Here is a 25334-nt window from a genome sequence, read left to right as displayed (position 1 = left end):
TCTATTCACAAAATTAAACTCTATATAGATTTACAGTCCTAAATATGAAGAAAACTTTAAACCCATTAGAAAAAACAGGACACAAGAAATATATAAATGCATATATATAAATATAATTCTAGTTATAGTCTAAAAACTCACACACATGCTCACAAAGGGATATGTGTGAAATTTTCAACATAGCATTATGAGTAACACAGCAAAAGAAAAATGTTTTGAAAGCACTCCAGATGTTCACTGGTAACAGAATACATAAATAATGTTGTGTAGTATTATATGAAAGAATATTAGAAATAATACAAAGCAGTTAAAATGAATAAATTGTGTTTATATTTATTAACATCGCTAGATCTCAATAATGGGCAAATGGCAAGTGTTACACAATAAATTTAAGCATAAGCAAAAGAATATTTATGTTGTTTTGGATAAATACACAATAGAACTATAAAAACACAGACTACATACATAGCAGATCTGTTATAGTGGCTGGCTCTTGAATGGAGGCAGAGGTAAAGGGAAGTAGGACTCAGAAGGGAATATTAGATCCCAGAACTTTGGGAGGCCGAGGCGGGCAGATCACGAGGTCAGGAGATGGAGACCATCCTGGCTAACATGGTGAAACCCCGTCTCTACTAAAAAATACAAAAAACTAGCCGGGCGAGGTGTCGGGCGCCTGTGGTCCCATCTACTCGGGAGGCTGAGGCAGGAGAATGGCGTAAACCCAGGAGGCGGAGCTTGCAGTGAGCCGAGATCCGGCCACTGCACTCCAGCCTGGGCGACAGAGCAAGACTCTGTCTCAAAAAAAAAAAAAAAAAAAAAAAAAAAGAAGGGAATATTAGAGACTTCAACATTAACTATAATGGTTGAAAAAAAGTTTTTTAATCTGAAGAACTAAAATATTAACATTTGCTTTAGGTGGCCTTATGTGGAATTTTATTACATTATCCTCTATACTATTCTATAATTTGCTATTATGATGTATAATGCATAAAAAAGGGCTTAAAGAAAACAAAACAGTAAGAACATTCTACTCTGGGTAATGAAAACAAAGCTTTTTTTGGCTGCTGCTGTATTATTTTTCAATTTTTCATAACAGATATACATTAATTTTGAAATTGAGCAAAAATCACTTTCACCAGGAAAAACATATACAGGTAGTGATTAGATTCCACATAGTTCTGGTTCACATAAATATCTAGTTTTTTTTTTTTTTTTTTTTTTTGAGACAGGGTTTCACTCTGTCACCCAGGCTAGAGGGCAAGTGGCATGAACATGATCTCAGCTCACTGCAACCTCTCCCCTCCAGGCTCAAGCAATCTCCCCAACTCAGCCTCCCAAGTAGCTGGGACGACAGATGCATGCCACCACACCCAGCTAATTTTTGTATTTTTTTGTAGAGATGGGGGTTTCACTATGTTGCCCACCCTGGTATCAAACTCCTGAGCTCAAGCAATCCAGCAGCCTCAGCCTTCCAAATTGAAGTATCTGATTTTTAAAGTTCTTGCAAACATGATATCTGTACTCTTGCTTCTCTAATAAAATATTCTTAAAGCTCTAAACAACTAAAATACAAACCCATTTTGGAGATCCTAAAATTTGGGGTAAAATATAAATGTCCCAATGGAGAAAACAAAACTTTCTTCTATAAACGATTCTAGTCTTTGAGAAAGGAAAAGGCAAGGGGTTCCACAGCTTTAGTCACAATCTATAATTGTACAGAAGTACACAGAATGCGTAAGAAGCAAGGCTAGGAGCAGTGGCTCACACCAGTAATCTCAGCACTTTGGGACGTCAAGGCAGAGGACTGCTTGAAGCCAGGAGGAGTTCAAGACCAGCCAGGGCAACAATCTAGTAAGACCCTGTCTTTATTTTTTTTAAAATAGATTAAATTTTTTAAAAAAGAAAGCATAAAAAACAAATCTGATGTGCATTCCTCTATGAGTTCTTATATCACCAAAATAAATATTTTATGAAAAGCATTTCAAATTGGCATTATAATGAGAAAGTTAAAAACATAAATTGTATTCCGTTTCATTAGAAAACAATATTGAAATTTTTGTTATATGTAATGAATACTGGTCAAATAACCTCACCAAAGCTCAGTTTTCTCATCTGTAAAATGAGCATCCTACCAAGCCTATCACAAGGGGTAACAGGAAATCAAATACAGTAAGTAACTTCAATCAGCAAAAAACTCACAGGTCCACTTTTTTGGAGTGCAGAGAAAGCAGTAAGTGCCAGGTCCTATGCCTAGCCATGGCTGCCATTAGTGGTAAAATTAAACTGAATATAGGAAGCTTCATTTGATCACCAAAAGAAAAAAGTAAATAGATTTAAAAGATAGCAACTATAATATAATAAAATTATATAAGAAAATAGCCCCTCTGGCCGGGCGTGGTGGCTCATGCCTGTAATCCCAGCACTTTGGAAGGCTGAGGCAGGCAGATCACAAGGTCAGAAGTTTGAGACCAGCCTGGCCAACATGGTGAAACCCCATCTCTACTAAAAATACAAAAATTAGCTGGGTGTGGTGGCACGTGCCTGTAATCCCAGCTACTAGGGAGGCTGAGGCACGAGAATCACTTGAACCCAGGAGGCAGAGGTTGCAGTGAGCTGAGATCGTGCCACTGCACTCCAGCCTGGCAAAAGAACAAGACACCATCTCCAAATATAGAAAGAAAGGAAAACAAAAAAAACCCAGCCCCGCTTTCTAATGAACAGACACAAAAAAACTCTCAATGCACAGACGAGTGTTATCAGAACCCAGTTAACCAAGTAACCAAGCCAAATAAACCTAGCAGTCAGGAAGGCTAAGAGCCCAAAAGCTCCCGGTCTACAGGATTGCCACAATGGCTTTAAAATTAAACAAGTAACAGAAGGATAAATACCCACAAAATTTCAAACCATGTCTTACCAAGGTGATGTCTCGGGAAGCTGCAGCAGCACTCATATGCAAACTAGGCTGCCTCACAGAACTGCTGCAATCCAGGGCTCTAGCGAATGTCCCAACAGCACTGAATAAACCACAAACACAATAAGGAACAATTAAGTATCTAGTTTTTTTTTTCTTTTAATGTTTTAAAAAACACATTTGGATCATGAATAAAAAACCGTAAAAGAAAAAGCAAAAACAAGTTTCTGAATGTTTGAGATTCAAACATCAAATAAAAAGAATTTTCACTCTATAAGATATTATAATTGACAAGCCAATTTACTATAAACAGGTCATTATGAAATCAAGAAAAAATAGCCTGTGCAGCGGGGGAAAAAGAAGGAAAGGGAAGCTCTATTATAAAATGTCATGGAGTAAAACATTTGGTATTCAAATTGGCTCAAAAAATAAAAAGTCAGCTGCAGAGTTTATTACAGCAAAGCAAGTTTTGACCATTTTTTAGCCCAAATTGTGAAACTCAGTAACATTTTTTTCCCCAATATATCATTAACTGTAGCAACCCTTTCCTGTGAGGGTTCAACATGAAACATATTTCTACTAATAACTCATTTAAAAAGAAATTGCCATAATGCTGATTTTAATGATTTAGAAGTCCTTCCAATATGTAAGAAACCTTAACTTTAAGACATACAGCATAAAATGAAGACTCACTACTTTTCCTGCCTGTGTTTTAAACATGTTTGCTATGGAAGAGACTTTTTATTTTTATTATTTTTATTTTTTGAGACAGGGTCTCACTCTGTCACCCAGGCTAGAGTGCAGTAGTGTGATCATAGCTCACTGTAGCCTCAACTTCCTGGGCTCAAACAATCTTCCCACCTCAGCCTCCCAAGTAGCTGGAACTACAGGCATGCACCACCATGCCCAACTTTTTTTTTTTTTTTTTTTGGCTAATTAAAAAAAAAAATTTTGTAGTCAAGGCCTCCCTATGTTGGCCAGGCTGGTCTCAAACTCCTGGGCTCAAGTGATCCTCCTGCCTTGGCCTCCCAAAGTTTTGGGATTACAGGCACGAGCCATTGTGGTTGACCCCAAGGAAGAAATTTTATAAATATTTTAACTAAAACACAACATTCATGTTGAAAAGTACACAATGTACAGATAGTTACTGTAAAGTGAACACATGCATGCCACCAACATACAGTTCAAGAAAGAACATGACCACAACCCAGAGGCTCCTCAAGCTCCTTTCCACAGGGAACCACCACCCTGGATTGTAGCACCACAGATTAGTTTTGCTCAAATAGAATCACACAGCTGGAGTTTATGTCCAGCTTCTTTCAATTAAAACTATGTTTGTGGATTCACCCATGTTGCTAGCTACAGCTGTATTCACTCATTTTCCCTGCTATGCAACATTCTGTTGTACGATGTCTCATCCCCACCTCCACTCTACTGCTGACAGACATTCTGTGTTGTTTCCAGTTTGGGGTTACTATGAATAGCGCCATAAATCCATTTGTATATGTGATCTTTTGGTGCAAAGGTGTATGCATTTCTGCTGCATAGATATTTAGGAGTGAAACTTAAGAGATATGTGTGTTAGATGACAGCAAACAATATTCCAATGTACACCCCCACCAGCAGGATACGAGAGTATTGGTTCTAAATCTTGATCAATGCTTAGCACTGTCAGTCTTTAAAATTTGAACCATTCTGGGTTGGCAGTGGTACTTGACTGTGGTCTTAATTTGTATTTAGAAGATCTTTTTTTTTTTTTTCTTTTGACACAAAGTCTTGCTTTGTTGCCCAGGGTGGAGTGCAATGGTGCTATCTCGGCTCACTGCAACCTCCGCCTCGCAGGTTCAAGCGATTCTCCCACCTCCATCTCCCAAGTAGCTGGGATTACAGGCACCCACCATCATGCCCAGCTAATTTTTTTTCTATTTTTGTGGAGACAAGGTTTCACCATGTTGGCCAGGCTAGTCTTGAACTTCTGACCTAAGGTGATCCACCTGACTTGGCCTCCCAAAGTAGTGAGATTACAGGCGGCATGAGCCACTGTGCCCAGCCTTTTTTTTTTTTTTTTAAAGAGAAGAGGTCTTACTATATTGCCCAGGTTGGTCTCAAACTCCTGGACTCAAACAATCCTCTTGCCTTGGCCTCCCGAAGTGCTGGGGTTACATGCATGAGCCACCATTCCCAGCCTAGAAGATTATTTTTTAAAACAAATATTGAAAACAAAAACATACTAGGAACCAACTCCTTAGTGTCCTTCATGCTGGCTTTGGGGGGAAACATATGGCCCTTGGCAATCAGAAAAATGAAAAAACAGAATACAAATCAAATTTGAAAACAGCAATGTCTCCTAACCAATCCCCAATCTAGACAGCCTGTCTGGAGACTCTAGACCAGTATTGTGTACTCTACAAGGGGCCACAAGATTGGCCCCCTTCGCAATGCACATCAAGTGTCTCCATCCAATTGCTTAGTAGTTAGGTGGTGGGCTCTGGACTCCAAATGCCTGGCCACCAATAAAAAGTGTGACCGTCCATGGTGACTGGCTCTATGAACAGTGAAGTCTAAGGATGAGCCAAGACTATTTTTCCCTCTGTATTGTGAAATAAGTTCAACACAAAATCAGACAATAACATAATGAAGACCCTTGCATCCACTGTCCAGATCTAACTCTTATTAATATTTTGCCATATTTCTTCATTCTTTTAAAAAATAATTATAAATTTGTTAGAGTTCCCTATATATACTCCTAGATCAAATATATAATATATATATATACCCATTTAATGTATTTTAAAATCCACTAATAAAGCATTGTTTTGTACACAGCAAACATTTTATAAATAATTACTCTGTATGCACATAAATGATCACATGGTATATACCCTCATCATTATTTGTGATGTTTATCGCTTTGCTACATATAGCTTTAATTCATTCAATTGCCATAAAGTAATATTTCACTATATAAGTATACCTCAGTTCATTCACCAATTGCTTGGTAATGTACTTTTACTGTTATCATTTTTAAAATAAAAACAAAATTCTGTCCCATTCATTCTCTTAAGAAAAGAGAAGGAAGGAAGGAAGCAAGCCAGCCAGGCTGCCAGGCTGAAAGCTCTCAAGGGAAAGCGCAATGCTTAGCAACAGACCCTACTCACACATGGATGCGGTGAGCGAATTCCAGGTGCACATTCTTATTGATACCTGAATAATCCATGTCCAGAGTAAAGCCATGTCAAGTAAAAAGGATGACTCTTTTCATTAAGGATATGGGACTTCAGGTATTTTCTTCAGGTATAAAGAATTTTTTTATACTTCTGTTTTCTTAATCAGTAAAAATTAATACAACTATTTTCACTTAAAACAGAAACTAATAAATTTAGGAAGCAGTATAATTAAGCTTTCTTACATAACTAAAAAATAATTCAATCAGTGGGGGGAAACCAGAATACAAAGAAATAAAAATACATATACCTATAAATTCTTTTATATAAAGAAATTTGACTTGATAATGCCATACTCGTACTCACCGTGCTACAACTAAAAACTGGTCAATCTGTCGATCCGTAAGTGGGCTATTTGGATCCCAAACTTTAACTTCCAATTTTGACTGTTCCCTCTCATCTGATTCTCCTGTCCAAAAATAAATAAAATGGAGTCTTGTTACTGACAAGGCGCACTGTCTCATACTACTGATGACAACGGTCACCATAGCATTAGAAATGTTTACATGTAAGGTAAGTGCCCATAGTTTTGGCACATTCTTTCAGACGCAGATGTACAACACCTCATTAAAGTGAACACTGACGATAATAACACCAAACTAACCGAATGGTATCTTCATTTAGTCCTTAACGTCTGTTTCTGGAGTACCTGTATGCGAGAGGCAGTATGCGCCATGCTAAGAGACATAAAGATGAAAAAGCAACAGGCTGGGTGCGGTGGCTTGCACCTGTAATCTCGGCTCTTTGGGAGGCCGAGGCGGCCAGATCACTTGAGGCCAGAAGTTTGAAACAAGCCTGGTCAATATGGAGAAATCCTGTATCTACTAAAAATATAAAAACTAGCTGGGAGTGGTAGCAGGTGCCTGTAATCCCAGCTACTCGGGAGGTTGAGGCACAAGAATCGCTTGAACCCGGAAGGCAGAGGTTGCAGTGAGCTGAGATTGCGCCACTGTACTCCAGCCTGGGCGACAGAGTAAGACTCTGTCTCAGAAAAAAAAGGAAAAAAGAAAGAAAGCAAGCATCACTTCCACAAGATGCTTAAACTATGCATAAATACCTATGATATAAACCAAATAAATAGCATAAGAGTGACATATTAATAGTTAATAGCATAAGAATCTGAAGAATAGAGAAATCATTTCAAGCTAGGTAAGAAACAATGTCATGAAGGAGATGGCATTTCACCTAAGAACTAAAGGGTATGAATGCACCAGCAGGGGAAGATTTTTTAAAAAAGAAATGAGAACATGAACAAAGTCATGGGGCATTAAAATGTCACAGAAAAGTAGCTCATAATGTCTGGAGTACTTTACGGAATGAGAGAAGATAGCTAAGAGAAGTGGGTTATGAACACATTACTGGAGATCCTACATAGATGTTTTTTGAAGAGATTTTATATTAGAAGCCCTTGATTTTTCTGGTAAGGGAGTGACAAGAGCAGAACCAAACTTCCACTTTCAAAGCATAATTTCCTCTGCAGAGATACCTGATAAAGACAGAGAGACATATCAGCCTCCTTTAACAGTTCCCCACATGTAGTGAGGGGTTTTGGTTATGAGACTGGTAATAGAGCACAAAGAGAGGAGATTTGGGAATGTCAGTGGCAGACTGGATGTAGAGTGTAGATTTCAAGTTTTGTGAGCTGTACTCATAGCGTTGGCATTAGCAGAAAGAAGGAGGCTGGGCATGGTGGCTCACACCTATAATCCCAGCACTTTGGGAAGCTGGGGAGGGAGGATTACTTGAGCCCAAAAGTTCAAGACCAACCTTAGCAACACAGCGAGATCCCATCTCTACAATAAATAAATAAAATTAGCCATGTGTCGTGGCACACGCCTATAGTCCTAGCTACTTAGGAAGCTGAGGTGGAAAGGCTGCTTCAGCCTAGGAGGTCAAAGCTGTAGTGAGCCATAATCACACCAGTGCATTCCAGCCTGGGTATCTCAAAACAAAACAAAACAAAACAAGAAAAGATACACAAACAGGAGGTTAGAGCCAAGAGAAGACTGACAATAATGCCGAATGCTTTGCTTTAGAATATCTCACAAACAGATAACTATTGAACAAGAGTCAATGTTAGGACAAATGATTGTAATGAAAAGTAGACTTGGGAGCCAATGGAATTTTTATTTATAGCTATGGATTCTTACTAGAATAAGAGCTCTTTAATGATAGCGACTGCTTTTGCCTTTGTTTTGCTTTTAATCACTGCATCTATAACATTAGGCCTTGCAGCGGCTAACATAATACTCTGAAGCCAAACATTCGCCAGTGACTGACAAACCCAGGCTATGGGCCACCTACTATAGGAGCAAGCAGATATCAACGGAAAGGACAGGACAGAAGCAGGCGTTCCATCTGCAGTCTCTTAAGTCAGGCCACTGCTGTTAGGTTGAAGACCTGCCCATTTGTCTCTGGTCAAAAGGCAGGTAACCAGAGAGCCAACTGCCAACTCCAATATAAAATGACATAAACAGAGCAGAGCAGAGCTAGTACTAGGTCAAAAACATCTAAAGTTTGAAAGGACTTCATTCTTTGTTTTGTTTACAATTCTTAGCATGCTAAGACAAGACACTCAACATTAGGGTCATTTTCAAAGACCAGTTAAAAATCAAAAAGTTGCAAGCCACATGAAACTTGAGAATGGAGAATGACACAATTAACCTGCCCATGTCTTTTAAAAAATAATTTAAATAAGGATAGATAGTAGTGGTAAAACATTTGAAATCTACATCTTAAATAACACACAAGAAATGATGTTGCTATTCAGTTTTAAGTCCCTTCTGTTGTATACTCCCGAACGTAAGACTAAAATTGATGTTTATTTTTCAAATTCAAGTCAGTCAAATTGATAAATTTTAATTCCACCCATACAGTCTGCAGCATACAGCAAAAGTAAGACTTAGAAGAATTCTAAATAAATTCACTGTAAACAATAAAACTCTCTTGAAAGCATTTATACTAACAACAAAAACACAGAACCATGAGCTGAGAAGAAAAATAGCAAGAACAACAAAAAACAAATACAGAAATTCTCTATATCAAACGATCATTTCAAACTAAGAGGAGATTCCCATTTTGAATAGACCAAATAATTACATTCATATCAGTTTGATCACTTCTTCACATGGAAAAAACTTTTTAAAAGCTCTTGAATGAACTTATTTAGAATTTTATAATTAAATTTTTTTCAGCTACGCTAGCAGCAGCCTTTGGAATGGCCCTGGTTACAATGGAATGAGCCAAAAACTGAACTAAGATTAATTCCATGTTAATGTTCATCCCAGTCTTTATAATAATCTCCCCTTCCTCCTCCACGTATGATAATCTGGGCAATTCCAATCTGCTCACGTGTCATATCATCAAAAAACACAGACCATGACGATCTCCCCAAACCTCTAAATTCCTACAACTGTATTTCCCAACTAAATGTGTGATTGTATACAGCTTCCTATTTTTGCTTCATTTAATTTTGAAGAAATGTAGACCCAGCAACTATTTTAAATGTTAGCCCTAACCTTCCAGTTATATTTTTAAATCTCTAGAAAATACTGACAAAGTACTTCTTAAGAATTTTGAGGCCGGGCGCGGTGGCTCACGCCTGTAATCCCAGCACTTTGGGAGGCCGAGATGGGCAGATCACGAGGTCAGGAAATCGAGACCATCCTGGCTAACACGGTGAAACCCCGTCTCTACTAAATATACAAAAAATTAGCCGGGCGTGGTGGCAGGCGCCTGTAATCCCAGCTACTCCGGAGGCTGAGGCAGAAGAATGGCATGAACCCAGGAAGCAGAGCTTGCCATGAGCCGAGATCGCGCCACGGTACTCCAGCCTGTGCGACAGAGTGAGACTCCATCTCAAAAAAAAAAAAGAATTTTGAGCACAGAGTGTTGTTCAAATACTCTGAAGAACTAAGGATTTCGAAAGGTCCTTTCCTAGGCAATTTGAAACATTCTTTGTTCCAAATACAATGCGTTTTCTTTGCACCAGCCATCAGAGTACTATGCTTTTTATATGTAATTCAGAAACACTCAAGGATGTCTTTTATCACCATTTTTGCTCAATCTTGTTCTGAAAGTTCTGGGCAACATATTAAGTTATGAATCAAAAGGATAATAAGTTACTATAACTTTTAAAAATTATAACTTTTAAAAATTATATTGACAATAAATTATATTGTCAAAACATTCATTTTGACAATAAAAATATAAAACACTGGGAAATAAAATTGGAGATTTTATATAAAGAAATTTCAAAATTTTCAAAAGATGAGATGATTGAGTAAATAAAAAAGCAAGGCCAGAATGCAGTGGCTCACATCTGTAATCCCAGCACTTTGGGAGGCCAAGGTAGGAGGATCATTTGAGGCCAGGAGTTTAAGAGCACACTGGTCAATATAGGGAGTTCCAGTTTCTACTTCTAAAATAAAAATCAAGAAGTGAGGTGAAACCAGAATATTTCACCTCAAAATATACTTCTTCGGCATATTTCTAGATGGCTATTCTGAGATCAATAAACACAACAAGAGTAGCCAGCCCTGAAAGGCTGCCTTTTATGGGGGGAGATCTGCATACGTAGAGGAAATCTACATTAGTGAAGTAAACCGCAAATGCAAACAGGATTTCTCTGAGGCCCCTTTAAATGAATCTAAGACAGACTAACTTACAGGAAAAAGAGACCAAAGGTCTGACATAGACACTTCACCCCAAGCTACACCTTTCTGAGAGCAGCTTGGAGATTACCTCAGAGGTTCATCCACATAACAAGGCAGCCATGCAGCCTTTGCTAGCGCTGCTCTCCCGTAACCTATGTCACTACCTCCCCTCACTCTATTCTTTTTTTTTTTTTTTTTCTTGTTGCCCACACTGGAGTGCAATGCTGCGATCTCGGCTCACTGCAACCTCCACCTCCCGGGTTCAAGCCACTCTCCTGCCTCAGTCTCCCGAAGTACCTGGCATTACAGGTGCCCACCACCACGACCAGCTAAATTTTTTGTATTTTCAGTTGAGACGGGGTTTCACCATGTTGGCCAGGCTGGTCTTGAACTCCTGACCTCGGGTGATCCACCTGCCTCGGCCTCCCAAAGTGCTGGGATTACAGGAGTGAGCCACTGCGCCCCGGCCTCTTTTTTTTTTTTTTTTTTTTTTTTTTTTTTTTTGAGACAAGGTCTCGCTCTGTCACCCAGGCTGGAGTACAGTGGCACACAACCACAGCTCACTGCAGCCTCCACCACCTGGGCTTATGCGATTCTCCAGCCTCAGCCTTCTGAAGTAGCTGGGGCTACAGGCGTGCACCACCACGCCCAGCTAACTTTTTGTACTTTTAGTAGAGACAGGGTTTCACCATGTTGGTCAGGCTAGTCTCGAATTCCTGACCTCAAGTGACCTGCCAGCTCAGCCTTCCAATTCCAAAGTGCTGGGATTACAAGCATGAGCCACCATGCCCAGCACCAATTCCCTATTCTTTTGGTAACCTCAGGATGGCGGTATTAAAAACTTACGTCATCTGGCTCTTCTTTGAGTCTCATAGTGTTTATATTTAAGTTTTATGATAGAAGAGTCAAAAAGTTAAAAAAAAAAATAAAGTTTCAGTAAGCTAATTTATTACTGAAGGTAATTTTTAAATAAAATTAGTATAGCCTAAGTGTACATTGTTTATAAAGTCTACAGTAATGTCCTAGTCCTTCACATCCACGTACCACTCACTCACTGACTCACCCAAAGCAACTTCCAGTGCTGCAAGCTCCATTCACGGGAAGTACCCTACACAGTGGGTGCACCACTTATTATCTTTTTACTGTATTTTTACAATGCCTCTTCTATACTTAGCTATATTTAGACACATAATACTTACTATTGTGTAATAATTCCCTACAGTATTCAGTATAGTAACATGCTGTACAGATTTGTAGCCTGGGAGCAATAGGCTATACCATATAGCCTGGGTGTTTAGTAAGCTGTACCAATCTAGGTTTGTGGAAGTGCGCTCTATGATGTTGGCACAGCAATGAAATTGCCTAATGACACATTTATCAGAATGTATTGCTGTCATTAGGTGATGCATGGCCATAAAAGAATTTAGTTTTGGAAGTAGATATAAAATGTTTTGAATATCCACAAATGAAATAGTTCTAAAATAAGGGAAAGGATTAACTCATCTGGATAAGATTATAATATATGGCAACAGTAATCAAAATAATACTGTACGTACTACCATAAAAACAAACACAATCAAACGTACAGAAATAGACCAGACCACATAGTCATTTATATTTGAAAATTTACGTAGTATTATAATTATGTAAATATTAACTAACATTTATTGAATGGTTACTATATCCCTATAAATTTTTCATACCTGGCCTCTCCCCACTAGGTGCCCCTTCCTACCTCCGCCCCCCCTACCAGACGTGACAACTAAAATGTCTACGTATTGTTTAATTCTCCTGAGGACAAAATTGCCCTATGGCTGAAAATTGCTGTTTTATATGACAGCAATCAATACCTGCTTAAACAATTCTTACAGGTCAGTATTTCTAAGTTGACAACTATCCACTACGTTGTTAAGACGTTCATATTCTGCAAAATTACCAATTGAAGGTAATAGCGTTTATGAAAAAATAGGATAAAACTCTCAAAACCTAAGAAAGTTAGTGACCAGAGCATTTCAAAAAAACTAACAATCATAATAAAACAATTAAATCTCTATTGCCATTTGCACCAAGCATAAAGGTCCACTTGATCTTTTATCTCCTTAAACCCTGGATTCATGCTTCTTCCACTGAGCTGTAGGTCCCTTTTTATAGCTTCAAATAAATTAAAAATCGAATCTAGAATGCAATTTTTCCCCCAAACACTGGAGAAAATATCTTCAGAGTCTCTTTATCTGCAACTCAAAGCTTCCCCATATAGTTTTAACATAGTGGAAAGTGCCTCAGATTTTCAGGCCACAAAAATCAGCCACTGCTTAAATCAAAGGAAGGCACTTTTGTAAAAATTTCCACTTGCTCTTTCTTAAACTCTCCTTATCTGTGAGAACACTTGTTTCCCTTATTGCTGGGGAAAGTCACATATGAACTGACACATTTTTACTCTATACTAACATTTTCCTATTTGCCAACAGAATATGAGTTAATACAAGTTTTAAGTGCATACAATGTAACAAAAGATACACTAATTTAATTCTTTAACATACTGGAGTATGACAGGTATAACAGCCTTTTCTTTTTTTTTTGGAGAGGGAGTCTGTCTCTGTCACCCAAGCTGGAGTGCAGTGGCGCGATATCAGCTCACTGCAACCTCCGCCTCTTGGGTTCAAGCAATTCTCCTGCCTCAGCCTACCAAGTAGCTGAGATTACAGGCACCCGCCACCACACTCGGCTAAATTTTGTATTTTTTAGTAGAGATGGGGTTTCACCAAGGTGGGTCAAGCTGGTCTCAAACTCCTAACCTCAAATGATCTGCCCGCCTCAGCCTCCCAAAGTGCTGGGATTACAGGCGTGAGCCACCGCACCCAGCAGGTAACAGCTATCAAATGAGTATTACTAGAGGCCAGGGGAGAGGACTGTAACAGCTGGGCATGTGCTAACTGCATGACAAGAATTACCTCATTTGCTCATCACAATGATAGAATGTACTACCTACGCTATCGTTCCCTGTTTAAAGAGAAACGGGAACTTGGAGGGGTTAATCATTTCCCCAAGGTTACTCAATTAAAACACAGTATAGTCAGGATTTACCCAAACTTGTGAACCTAGAGTCATTTTCGTTTAATAATTTAATGTTGTTATAACATACTTTAACAGTTGAAATTTAAATTTAATATGTAAAACAAATTTTTTCTTAAAACTCCAATGTTATAATACATTTAAATAATGACTCAAAACGTATCTCTTTTATGGAAAATTTTCTAGGTGATTTATTCAAACTCAGTGAAAGACGTAAAAGCTAAAAGGCGCCTTTACTTTCATTTGTAAACTTCATACTCTTCTTTTCAGATCTCTAGAGTTTGTTAGGTGATGGGTAGCCATAAATGAATTTAAAAATCGAAAAGCCACAAAAAGATTTATTCCCTAGCAAGGCAAATGCCACAACAATCTCTTAGTATCCATCAAGACATGTTCACAAAGAAAGCAAGCCTGTAACATATCCTGGCAGAGTGCTGCTGCTGCCACCTACCCAAGATATTAATTCCAGTTCTACATTCCATGCCAATGCAAATTAGAATCTGGCCACTGGTGGAAATGTACCCACTCAGGAGTACTAAAAGGGTTAGGAAGAATGGATTCCAGCAAATCCTAAACATCTGTTCTTGAATATGATATGTCCTACTATTTAACTTCCCTGCAATCAGGTACTAGCTACAGATGGAAGTTTCTGTGATGGCAATGACCATTTCAAGTGTGGTTAATTACTGGTATACTTATTGGTATCCCCACTCCTTCTCCCCCAAAAATACAGTCATTAGAAAAAAGAAGGGTGGCCAGGCGCAGAGGCTCATGCCTGTAATCCCAGCACCTTGGGAGGCTGAGGCTGGTGGATCACCTGAGGTCAGGAGTTCGAGACCAGCCTGGCCAACATGACGAAACCCTGTCTCTGCTAAAAATACAAAAATTAGCTGGGTGTGTGGTGGCGGGCACAGGTAATCCCAGCTACTCAGGAGGCTGACGCAGGAGAATCGCTTGAACCTGAGAGGCGGAGGTTGCAGTGAGCCAAGATCACGCCACTGCACTCCAGACTGGGCAACAAGAGGGAAACTCCATTTCCAAAAAAAAAAGAAGGGTTCCTTAAACCTTGCATCTACTCAGTTGCCTGATTACAAGTGAAAAGAAACATTCTGGATATGCTTTAAAGCTTCAGGCTGAAATAAGAGTCCAAAATGGCTTCTACATTTATGGTGAAAAATATGGTATTTTTCAATAAAATCTATAAATCTGTTGTTTTTGTTAGAGATGAATACTTAACAAAGAAAACTACCAAGTTATAAAATGTAAAAATAAATACCCAGAAGTAGCCTTGAAGAAAGGGAAAGGCATTCCTTGTTTCCGGTTAAAACATTCCAAGATTGCTAGCAGTGGGGGGCTGGGTGGGAGGCAGGTGGGGTGGGGGGATGGCTCACACCTGTAATCCTAGCACTTTGGGGGGCCAAGGTGGACAGATGGTTTGAAGTCAGGAGTTCAAGACCAGCCTGGCCAACATGGCAAAACCCCATCTCTACTAAAAATACAAAAAAAGCCGGGCGTGGTGGCACATGCCTGTAATCCCAGTTACTCGAGAGGTTGAGGCACAAGAATCGTTTGAACCCAGGAGGCAGAAGCTGCAGTGAGCCAAGATTGTGCCACTGTACTTCAGCCTGGGCGACAGTGTGAGACTCTGTCTCAAAAAAGGTTTTTCTCTGTAGCATGTGATGCTCGATAGGATTTTACCTACAGTAGACTTCCTTCTTTTGAGTCTCGCTCTGTCGCCCAGGCTGGAGTGCAGTGGCGTGATCTGGCTCACTGCAACCTCTGCCTCCCGAGTTCCACGCCATTCTCCTGCCTCAGCCTCCCGAGTAGCTGGGACTACAAGCGCCGCCACCACGCCCAGCTAACTTTTTGTATTTTTAGTAGAGACAGGGTTTCACCATGTTAGCCAGGATGGTCTCGATCTCCTGACCTCATGATTCGCCCACCTCCGCCTCCCAAAGTGCTGGGATTACAGGCGTGAGCCACCGCGCCGGCCAGTAGACTTCTTTCAAAAACAGGGACAACCCTCTCAAACCCTGCCACTGCTTTGCCAACTAAGTTTATATCATATTCCAAATCCTTCATTGCCATCTCAACAGTGTTCACAGCATCTTCACCCGGAGTAGATTCCATCTCAAGAATCCACTTTCTTTGCTCATCCATAAGAATCAACTACTTACCCATCCAAGTTTTACCATGAGATTGCAGCAATTCAGTCAGTCATATCTTCAGGGCCCACTCTCATTGTAGTTTTCTTGCATATTATATCCACCATATTTGCAGTTACTTCTGCCACTGAAGTCGTAAACCCTTCAAAGTTATCCACGACTGTTGGAATCAACTTCTTCTAAACTCCTATTAATGTTTATATTTTGACCTCCTCCTATCAATTACAATTGTTACTGGCATCTAGAATGGAGAATACTTTCCAGAAGGTTTTCGATTGCCTACTCAGATCCATCAGAGGAATCATTATCTATGGGCAGTATAGCCTTAGGTGATGTTATTTCTTAATAATAAAATGTGAAAGTCAAAATGTCTCCTTGATCCATAGGTTCCAGAATGGATGTTGTGTCAGCAGTCATGTAAACAATATGCACCTCCTTGTACATCCCCATCAGAGCTCTTGGATGATGAGGAGCATTATCAATGAGCAGTTTTTGAAAGGAATCCTTTTTCCTAAGCAGTAGGTCTCAACAGCGAGCTTAAAATATTCAGTAAACCATGCTGTAAACAGAGGTGCTGTCATTTAGGCTTTGTTGTTCTATTTACGGAGCACAGGCAGAGCAGATTTAGCATAATGCTTAAGGGGTCTGGGATTTTTGGAATGGTAAATGAGGACTGGCTTCAAGTTACTAGCTGCATTCGTCACTAATGAGAGAGTCAGCCTGTCCCTTGAAGCTTCTAGTTATGAAAGTCCTAGATAGCATCTTCTTCCAATAGAAAGCTGTCTTACCTACATTGAAAATCTGTTGTTTAACATAGCAGTCTTCATCAGTAATCTTAGCTAGACTTGGATAACTTGCTGCAGCTTCTACATCAGCACTTGCCGCTTTACTTGCACTTTTATGTTATGGTGAAGAATTTTTTCCAGCTTCCTCACCTCTCAGTCTTCACAAAATTGAAGAGAGTTAGGGCCCTGCTCTGGATGAGGCTTTGGCTTAAAGGAATGTTGTTGGTGATCTGATCTTCTATCTAGGCCACTAAGACTTTCTCCACGGTATCAGCAGGAAAGCAGTAAGGCTATTGTTTTCTTTTTTTTTGAGACGGAGTCTCGCTCTGCCGCCCAGGCTGGAGTACAGTGGCCGGATCTCGGCTCACTGCAAGCTCCGCCTCCCGGTTTACGCCACTCTCCTGCCTCAGCCTCCCAAGTAGCTGGGACTACAGGCACCCCCCACCTCGCCCGGCTAGTTTTTTGTATTTTTAGTAGAGACGGGGTTTCACCGTGTTAGCCAGGATGGTCTCGATCTCCTGACCTCGTGATCCGCCCGTCTCGGCCTCCCAAAATGCTGGGATTACAGGCTTGAGCCACCACGCCTGGCCTGTTTTCTTTTTTAGAGAAAGTCTCACTCTGTTGCCCAAGCTGGAGTGCAGTGGCACAATCTTGGCTCACTCCAACCTCTGCCTCCCAGGTTCAAGGGATTCTCCTGCCTCAGCCTCCCGAGTAGTTGGGAATACAGGCACACACCATCACACTTGGCTAGTTTTTGTATTTTTAGTAGAGACGGTGTTTCACCATGTTGGCCAGGCTGGTCTCGAACTCCTGGTCCCAAGTAATCCACCTGCTGCGGCATCCCAAAGTGCTGGGATTAAAGGCGCGAGCCACTGCGCCCAGCCTGTTTTGCTTTCTTATCATTCATGTGTTCACTGGTGTAGCTTTTTTGTTTGTTTGTTTGTTTTTTTTGAGACAGAGTCTTGCTCTGTCGCCCAGGCTGGAGTGTGGAGTAGCACTTTTAATTTCCTTCAAGAACTTTTCCTTTGCATTCACAACTTGACTAACTGGGGGAAGAGGCCTGGCTTTTGGCCTGTCTTGGCTTCTGACACGCCTTCCTCACTAGCTTCATTTCTTGCTTTTGATTTAAAGTGAGAGATATGCTACTCTTCCTTTCACTTGAACACTTACAGGCCACTGCAGGGTTGTTAACTGGCTTAAGTTCAATATTGCTGTGACTCATAAAATAGGGAGACCCCAGGAGAGAGAAAGAGGCAGGGAAGGGACAGTTGGTGGAGCACTCAGAATACACAGCATTTATCAGTTCAGTTTGTCCTCTCATATGGATACAGTTCATGGCCCCAAAACAATTACAACAGTTACATCAAAGATCATTGATCACAGATCACCATAACAGATAATAATGAAAAGGTTTGAAATGTTGCAAGAATTACCAAAATTTGACACAGAGACACTGTCCTGTTGGAAAAATGGCACCAAAGGACTTGCTCAACAGGGTTGCCACAAACCTTCAGTTTTTTAAAAAGCTAGATATATATGAAGCATAGCAAAAACAAAGTACATTAAAATGAGCTAATTTTGTGTTTCTAAAATTGGAAGTGCTGGCCAGGCCACACCTATAATAGCATCCCTTTTGAGAGGCCGAGGTGGGAGGATTGTTTGAGGCCAGGAGATCAAGACCAGCCTGGGCAACATAGAAAGGCCTCATCTCTATTTATTTATTCATTATTTTTCACAAAGAACAGTAAAATTGCAAGTGCTTATAACTTTTAGACTTTGCCCTGAACATTGCTTCTTCCACATGAGGACATGTATATTTGAGTTTCAAGATACATTTGTTTCACAGAACTGCAAACATGCAGAAAAACATACCTTCTAATAGCATTTCTGGAATGTCTGCCTGATATCTAGGTCCCACTCTGATTTCACCTTTGTCAGCTAATAGCGTTTTCAATGAGGGGTCATAGACCAATGAGTAGAAGAAGGTATCCTGAAAAATATGACAAAATATGTAGGTATACTTAATTCCTTCTACTTTTTATAAAGCATTAAAATCAATGTCACTATAATGAACACATAAATCCCAGAGAGTATATAAAATTTCATTTTGGTGAATAAACTCATAAATCTTTAAGGAGAGCATGGTGTTACTGTCATCATGTAAAACAGTACAAAATTGGCCGGGCGCGGTGGCTCAAGCCTGTAATCCCAGCACTTTGGGAGGCCGAGATGGGCGGATCACGAGGTCAGAAGATCGAGACTATCCTGGCTAACACTGTGAAACCCCATCTCTACTAAAAAATACAAAAAACTAGCCGGGCGCGGTGGCGGGCGCCTGTAGTCCCAACTACTCGGGAGGCTGAGGCAGGAGAATGGCATGAACCCGGGAGGCGGAGCTCGCAGTGAGCTGAGATCCGGCCACTGCACTCCAGCCTGGGTGGCAGAGCGAGACTCTGTCTCAAAAAAAAAAAAAGAAAAAAAAAACAGTACAAAATTAAATCGAGCCAAAAGAAACAGCTTGAAACAAAGTAGATTATAAAGTTCTATTATTTGTTTTAGTCTAAAAGAAAACCATTTGCTCTCTAAAGCAGAGTTTCAAAAGCTAGCAAAATTAAACCATAACTCCAAGGTAAGACACCTAAAGTCAAATCATCTTATAAACTTCTGAAGTCCACACCAAACAGAAGGGAAGACTTCACAGATACCAGGTACTCTTTTGTAACGTCCATCCCAATTTTTAGTCAAAAGATTAAAAGGTATACATATCTCACATTAAACTATACATGAGTTGAACTTGTGTGTGGTTTACTGTTATAATAATATCACTTTGTAAATATTTAATTAAACATGTATTAACTATAATTCTGCAGTTCTTTAAGTACTGAGGCATGCGTATGTATATATAGACATATATACAAACATAGCTATATACATGCTCACCAGCAGCATACACACCAAAATTTCCGGTCCTCCCTTACAAAGCTCATATGTCCTTGTTTCTGAGCCTAATGGGCAAAATGACCTGGCACCAGTCCTTTGTTGAATTCCATATAACCACTAGAGATTATCTGAACCAGCAAAGTCCCGTCTTCTGCTTCCCACTATGATCCCAAAGATCATCTGCTGCCCAATTCTCTGTATTATATCCTGGAAGGACCTGTCCCTACTACCAGAAATTTACCAAGCCCCAGCCAAGGAAACTGCAAATAAAAGATAATCTGTCAGACAGTAAAAGTCTCTCCTGTGGGACCTCTTACATACTGTGATAAGGGGAAAGGGAAAAAAACAGAGTTATTCCATCCACTGAGAAATTCTGTGCTGTATTTTATTCATTGCTCACTGTCAGGAAAAAAGATTTAAACAAAAAAACTGTTAAAAAAAAAAAAAGGGGGGGGGACACCAATACGTGACAATTTATGCATATTGTTAAAGTGCTATCTAAGGAAAAGAAAAAATCTGCAGTAATAGATAAAACAACCAGCTTAGGCCAGGCGCGGTGACTCATGCCTATAATCCCAGCACTTTGGGAGGCTGAGGCGGGCAGATCACCTGAGGTCAGGAGTTCGAGACTAGCCTGGCCAACGTGGTGAAACCCTGTCTCTACTAAAAATAGAAAAATTAGCTAGGCATGGTGGCAGGCACCTGTAATCCCAGCTACTTAGGAGGCTGAGGCAGGAGAATCGCTTGAACACAGGAGGCGGAGGTTGCAGAGAGCCGAGACTGCACCATTGCACTCCAGCCTGGGGGACAAGAGTGAGACTTTGTCTCAAAAAACAACAACAACAACAAAAAAAACTTAACAAAGCTACAGGGGATGATCACTATGTAATCAGAAGTGTTTTATTTTTTGTTTTGCTTTAAAGACACGAGTAATAAATATTACTCAGTAACTGAAGTTATTGCCACTGGCTCACCATCAGATTTTTTTTCCTATTTCATTAATAGAGATGAGCACTCACTATGTTGTCCAGGCTGGTCTCAAACTCCTGGGCTCAAGCAATCCTCCTGCCTCAGCCTCCCAAAGTGCTGGGATCACAGACATGAGCCCCCACACGCAGCCACCATCAGATTTAAAAGCAGAGATATGCCGGGCGTGGTGGCTCACGCCTGTAAACCCAGCACTTTAGGAGGCTGAGGCGGGCGGATGACCTGAGGTTGGGAGTTCAAGACCACCCTGACCAACATGGAGAAACCCCATCTCTACTAAAAATACAAAATTAGCCAGGTTTGGTGGCACATGCCTGTAATCCCAGCTACTCGGGAGGCTGAGGCAGGAGAACGGCTTGAACCTGGGAGGCGAAGGTTGTGGTGAGCCGGAGGTCGCACCATTGCACTCTGGCCTGGGCAACAAGAGCAAAACTCCGTCTCAAAAATAAATAAATAAATAAAAGCAGAGATACTTCAGGTCACTTGTTATCTGTAAAACCTATTAGCATGCTACTCCAATAAAAACAAGAGCTTGCCATACTCTACAATATAATAAGATGAAATGATTATTTGGGTCATATAAGTTGCTTAAAATCCTTAGATTTGTATGTCCTGATATGGGAAAATATTCAAAATATGTTTGGTTAATAATAGAAGTTGTAAAAAAAAAAAAAAAAAAAAAAAGAAGAAACGGTTCCAGACAGGCCAATTTCAAGAACACAGAGTTAAAAGTAAAGGATGATAAAGTTATTCTTTGGGTTACCGTCTTCAACTATGCCAATCTCAATATTTTATTTTTAAGAGTTTATATATTTAGGGGGTAAAAGTACAGAGTTCTTATATGCATACATTGTGTCATGGTAAAGTCTGGGCTTTTACTGTACCCATCAATAGTGAACATTGTACCCAATAGGTAATTTTTCAATCCTCACCCTTCTCCAATGTCTATTTTTTATTTTTTTTTAGATAGGGTCTCACTCTGTCACCCAGACTGGAGGTGCAGTAGCGCGATCTCGGCTCACCGCAACTTCCACATCCCAGGCTCAAGCAATTCTCTTGCCTCAGCCTTGCGAGTAGCTGGGATTACAGGAATGTGCCACTACCTCCTGACTAATTTTTGTATGTTTAGTAGACATGGGGTTTTGCCGTGCTGGCCAGGCTGGTCTTGAACTCCTGACCTCAAATGATCCACCCGCCTTGGCCTCTCAAAGTGCTGGGATTCCAGGCATGTGTCACCACGCCCGGTTAATTTTTGTATGGCCTGGCTAATTTTTGTATTTTTATGTATAATTTTAGTAGAGACAGGGTTTCACCATGTTGGTCAGGCTGGTCTCAAACTCCTGCTCTCATGATCTGCCTGCCTCGGCCTCCCAAAGTGCTGGGATTACATGTGTGAGCCTCCGCGTCCGGCCAAAAAAAAAAATTTAATACAATGAAATGCATTGAATGTTTTGCCTTTTTCTTTCTGCTTCTGTGAAATAATGCTAATTTCTGGGCACTATCATTATCCATACTATAATCCATTCTGTTGGACAGACTAATGACAAGTCTATCATCTAAATTTTACAGAGGTAAGTTATAAAGTCTATAAGCCTTTTTTCCGCTTTGAATATGTATTTTCCTGTTAGTTTTCTTATTTCCTATTAGGTTTTCTAATGTATAGTGGGTTCTGCATGATTATATCAAACTTTTTCTGTTATATTTTCTTCATTTGAAATAAATGAGCAACATTTGAGTTTAAGATTTCAAAAAAAAAAAAAAAAAAACAGGCCAGGCACAGTGGCTCATGCCTCTGATCCCAGCACTTTGGGAGGCTAAGGAAGGTAGATCACCTGAGGCCAGGAGTTCAAGACCAGCCTAGCAAACATGGCAAAACTCCATCTCTACCAAAAACACAAAAATCAGCCGGGTATGACAGCAGGCACCTGTGATTCCAGCTACTTAGGAGGCCGAAGCATAAGAATTGCTTGAACCTGAGAGGCGGAGGTTGCAGTGGGCCAAGATCACATCACTGCATTCCAGACTGGGGGATAGAGCGAGACTGTCTCCAAAAAATAAAACAAACACATATGTAATAAAGCTTTTGGGGGAGAGGAAAAAAATCAGAAAGATTAAATACTGAAGCATCACTGACACTAAAATATGTTTCCCACCATACAAATAACATTGCTTTAAATGTCGCCTAAAACTATGCATACCATGAAATATTCTGCTTATAAGAATTTCCTCCTTTCAATGAAGCGTATGCTTTATCTCAACTTGTTAACTACATTTCTTGTTAAGGTTTAGTAAAAAATATTTTTAACTGACAACATTTATTAGGATTCCAGAAAGCAGACCACCAATGGTAAAATCTCATCTGGAAATAGTCTAAAAGAAAAATCATTTATTCAAGAAATAAAAACAAAAACAAAACATAAAGGGGAGCTAAGCACACTAAAGCATTAATTTCATAAAGTCAAAAATATTCATCCACTATCAACTAAATCCATGTACCATTCTCTATAATGTCTTTCATTACCAACTGAAAAACAGACACAGAAGTTTTTGCTAACCCTTATCTCAGATAACCAGAAAAATCAAATTTACCCAAATGCATTCTAGTCATTACAGTTTTACCATAATACTGCTATTAATATGATGGTAGAATAATACTTTTGTACAAAAAGAAATAAATTCCAAGGAAAGAGCTTCATGTGAAATAAAGGGGGAAAAAAACAAAACAAGTATGATTGTGAATTACCTCTTTATCAAGATATGACAATACTGATTCTGTCTCATTCAGAAGGGCAACACTGCACTTTCCCCTGTTGAAAGAGAAAAAAATAATAAATGTAACAAAGGCCACCTCACCTTCTCAGTGATGAGAAATACAAAGTTAAGAATGTGAGATTGGTATTAAGAAACTACATGGCAGTTAGGAATATATATTTTTTCAAACTATTTAAATCCACTTTACAATCCTATTAAAAAAAAGGCCATCTTTATAGGAATTTCTTGAGAGGCTAGCCTGCTGGAGTAATTGTGTTAGGCAATAAATCCTAATAATATACAACACTTTATAGGTAGTTTCTGTTTATTCAAGAAAAAAGAGTACAATGAGACCTTCAGACTCAGAGTCAGTTTCTGAACCTGTAAATAGATATTATGAGGTAATTTTATACAGCGCTGTACAGACAAAGCCACCACCACACAAACCAATGCCTAAATAATATTCAGATTTTTATGAGCAGCCACTAACTACATTTAAGAACCTAAAAATAATACACATTCATATCAGGATACAACTAATTCATCTTTATTGAGATGACTCTAAAAACTAGTTAAAATTTCAACACATGGAGCTTTCTATAGAGCAAGGGGCAAAATAAACATCATCAACAGACCCACGGACCTTGCGGTCTGACAGCACTTACATTTGATCTGAGTTTGGAAACTAATGTCTATTTTTATAAGGCTTGTCTAGACTCTGAGAAAAATTGAGGTTATGTAGGTAGAGGCATTTATTACAAGCACTTTCAAAATGATCCTAATCAGCCTAAAAAAATCAGTATAGCTAATACAAATCTGACAGGAGCATTTTGAAGATTATTCCAGTTACAAATACTGGTCAGGGCTCACAATGTTTCTTTAAAATGTCACAAGATCATTTGATTTTCTAAACAAAAATTAAGACATCTCCAAAAGCCAATATGCAAAAACAAAGATATCACATATATATTAAGTGAGACGTTAGAAATTAACAGGGCATAGTGGCACATGCCGATAATCCCAGCTATTCAGGGGGCTGAGGCAGGAGAATCGCTTAAACCCGAGAGGCAGAGGTTGCAGTGAGCCGAGATCATGCCATTGCACTCCAGCCCAGGTGACAGAGTAAGACTCCATCTCAAAAAAAAAAAAAAAAGAAAAAAGAAAAAGAAAGAAAAAAAAGCTAGAAAAGCTTGCTGTTGGATCACCAGAGTGAAATACAATTCAAAGAAAAAAATAACCAAAAGCAAAATAAAATACTGAAAGTGCTAACACATTGGTCAAAAGTTACAGTCTGCTAAAACATTTTGCAACTATATACTCTTTAAATTAAAAAAAAAAAAAAATCCCCTTATAAAAATGTCTTTTTCTGGTAATCACTGCAGGTTAGAAAGCTCTCTTTGAGAGCATGTCAAATCTCTAACATGGTTACTAGAAGTGTTTATAAAGGTTTTCTTTTTTTTCTAACATTTTATTCAAGTAGATTAGTGAAGCAAAAAAAATTAACATCACTTTAGCACACATAGCAACACTGAAAAGACAACAATTGGGCCTGGCTCCCACCTGTAATCTCCACGCTTTGGGAGGCCGAGAATCACTTGAAGCCCAGGAGTTTGAGACCAGGCTGGAAAACACAGCAAGATCTCGACTCTACTAAAAATTTAAAAAAAATCAGCAGGGCATAGTCCCAGCTACCGGGGTTGGGGGATTGCTTGAGCACAGGAGGTCTAGGGTGCAGCGAGCTGTATTTGCACCACCGAACTCCAGCCTGGCCAAAAGAGCAAGACCCCATCTCAAAAAAAAGAAAAGGCAACAATTACCTGATATGTTCTCATAACAGACAGAAT

General features: G+C 39.6%; 1 protein-coding gene across 10 annotated transcripts in view; it reads right to left on the bottom strand.

Moving 5' to 3' along the window:
• MTA3 (metastasis associated 1 family member 3) overlaps positions 1–25334 on the bottom strand; it is a 267138-nt gene that overhangs the window by 92636 nt on the left and 149168 nt on the right. For all 10 annotated transcript variants that reach the window (XR_001894059.2, XM_017947467.3, XM_017947463.2 and 7 more), the window contains exons 5-8: positions 23483–23546; positions 18685–18802; positions 6442–6544; positions 2915–3014 (exon numbers count right to left, since the gene is read on the bottom strand). Coding sequence is in view for 9 of the 10 variants with exons in the window: in XM_017947467.3 (XP_017802956.1) it covers positions 2915–3014; positions 6442–6544; positions 18685–18802; positions 23483–23546 (385 nt within the window). In the remaining variant the exon portion in view is untranslated. The remainder of the gene's footprint in view (positions 1–2914; positions 3015–6441; positions 6545–18684; positions 18803–23482; positions 23547–25334) is intronic.

The sequence above is a fragment of the Papio anubis genome, chromosome 14 (assembly GCF_008728515.1).
Source record: "Papio anubis isolate 15944 chromosome 14, Panubis1.0, whole genome shotgun sequence".
Taxonomy (NCBI): Eukaryota; Metazoa; Chordata; class Mammalia; order Primates; family Cercopithecidae; genus Papio; species Papio anubis.
Note: the sequence above shows the minus strand (reverse complement) of the source record. Positions and strands in the feature narration are given on the sequence as shown.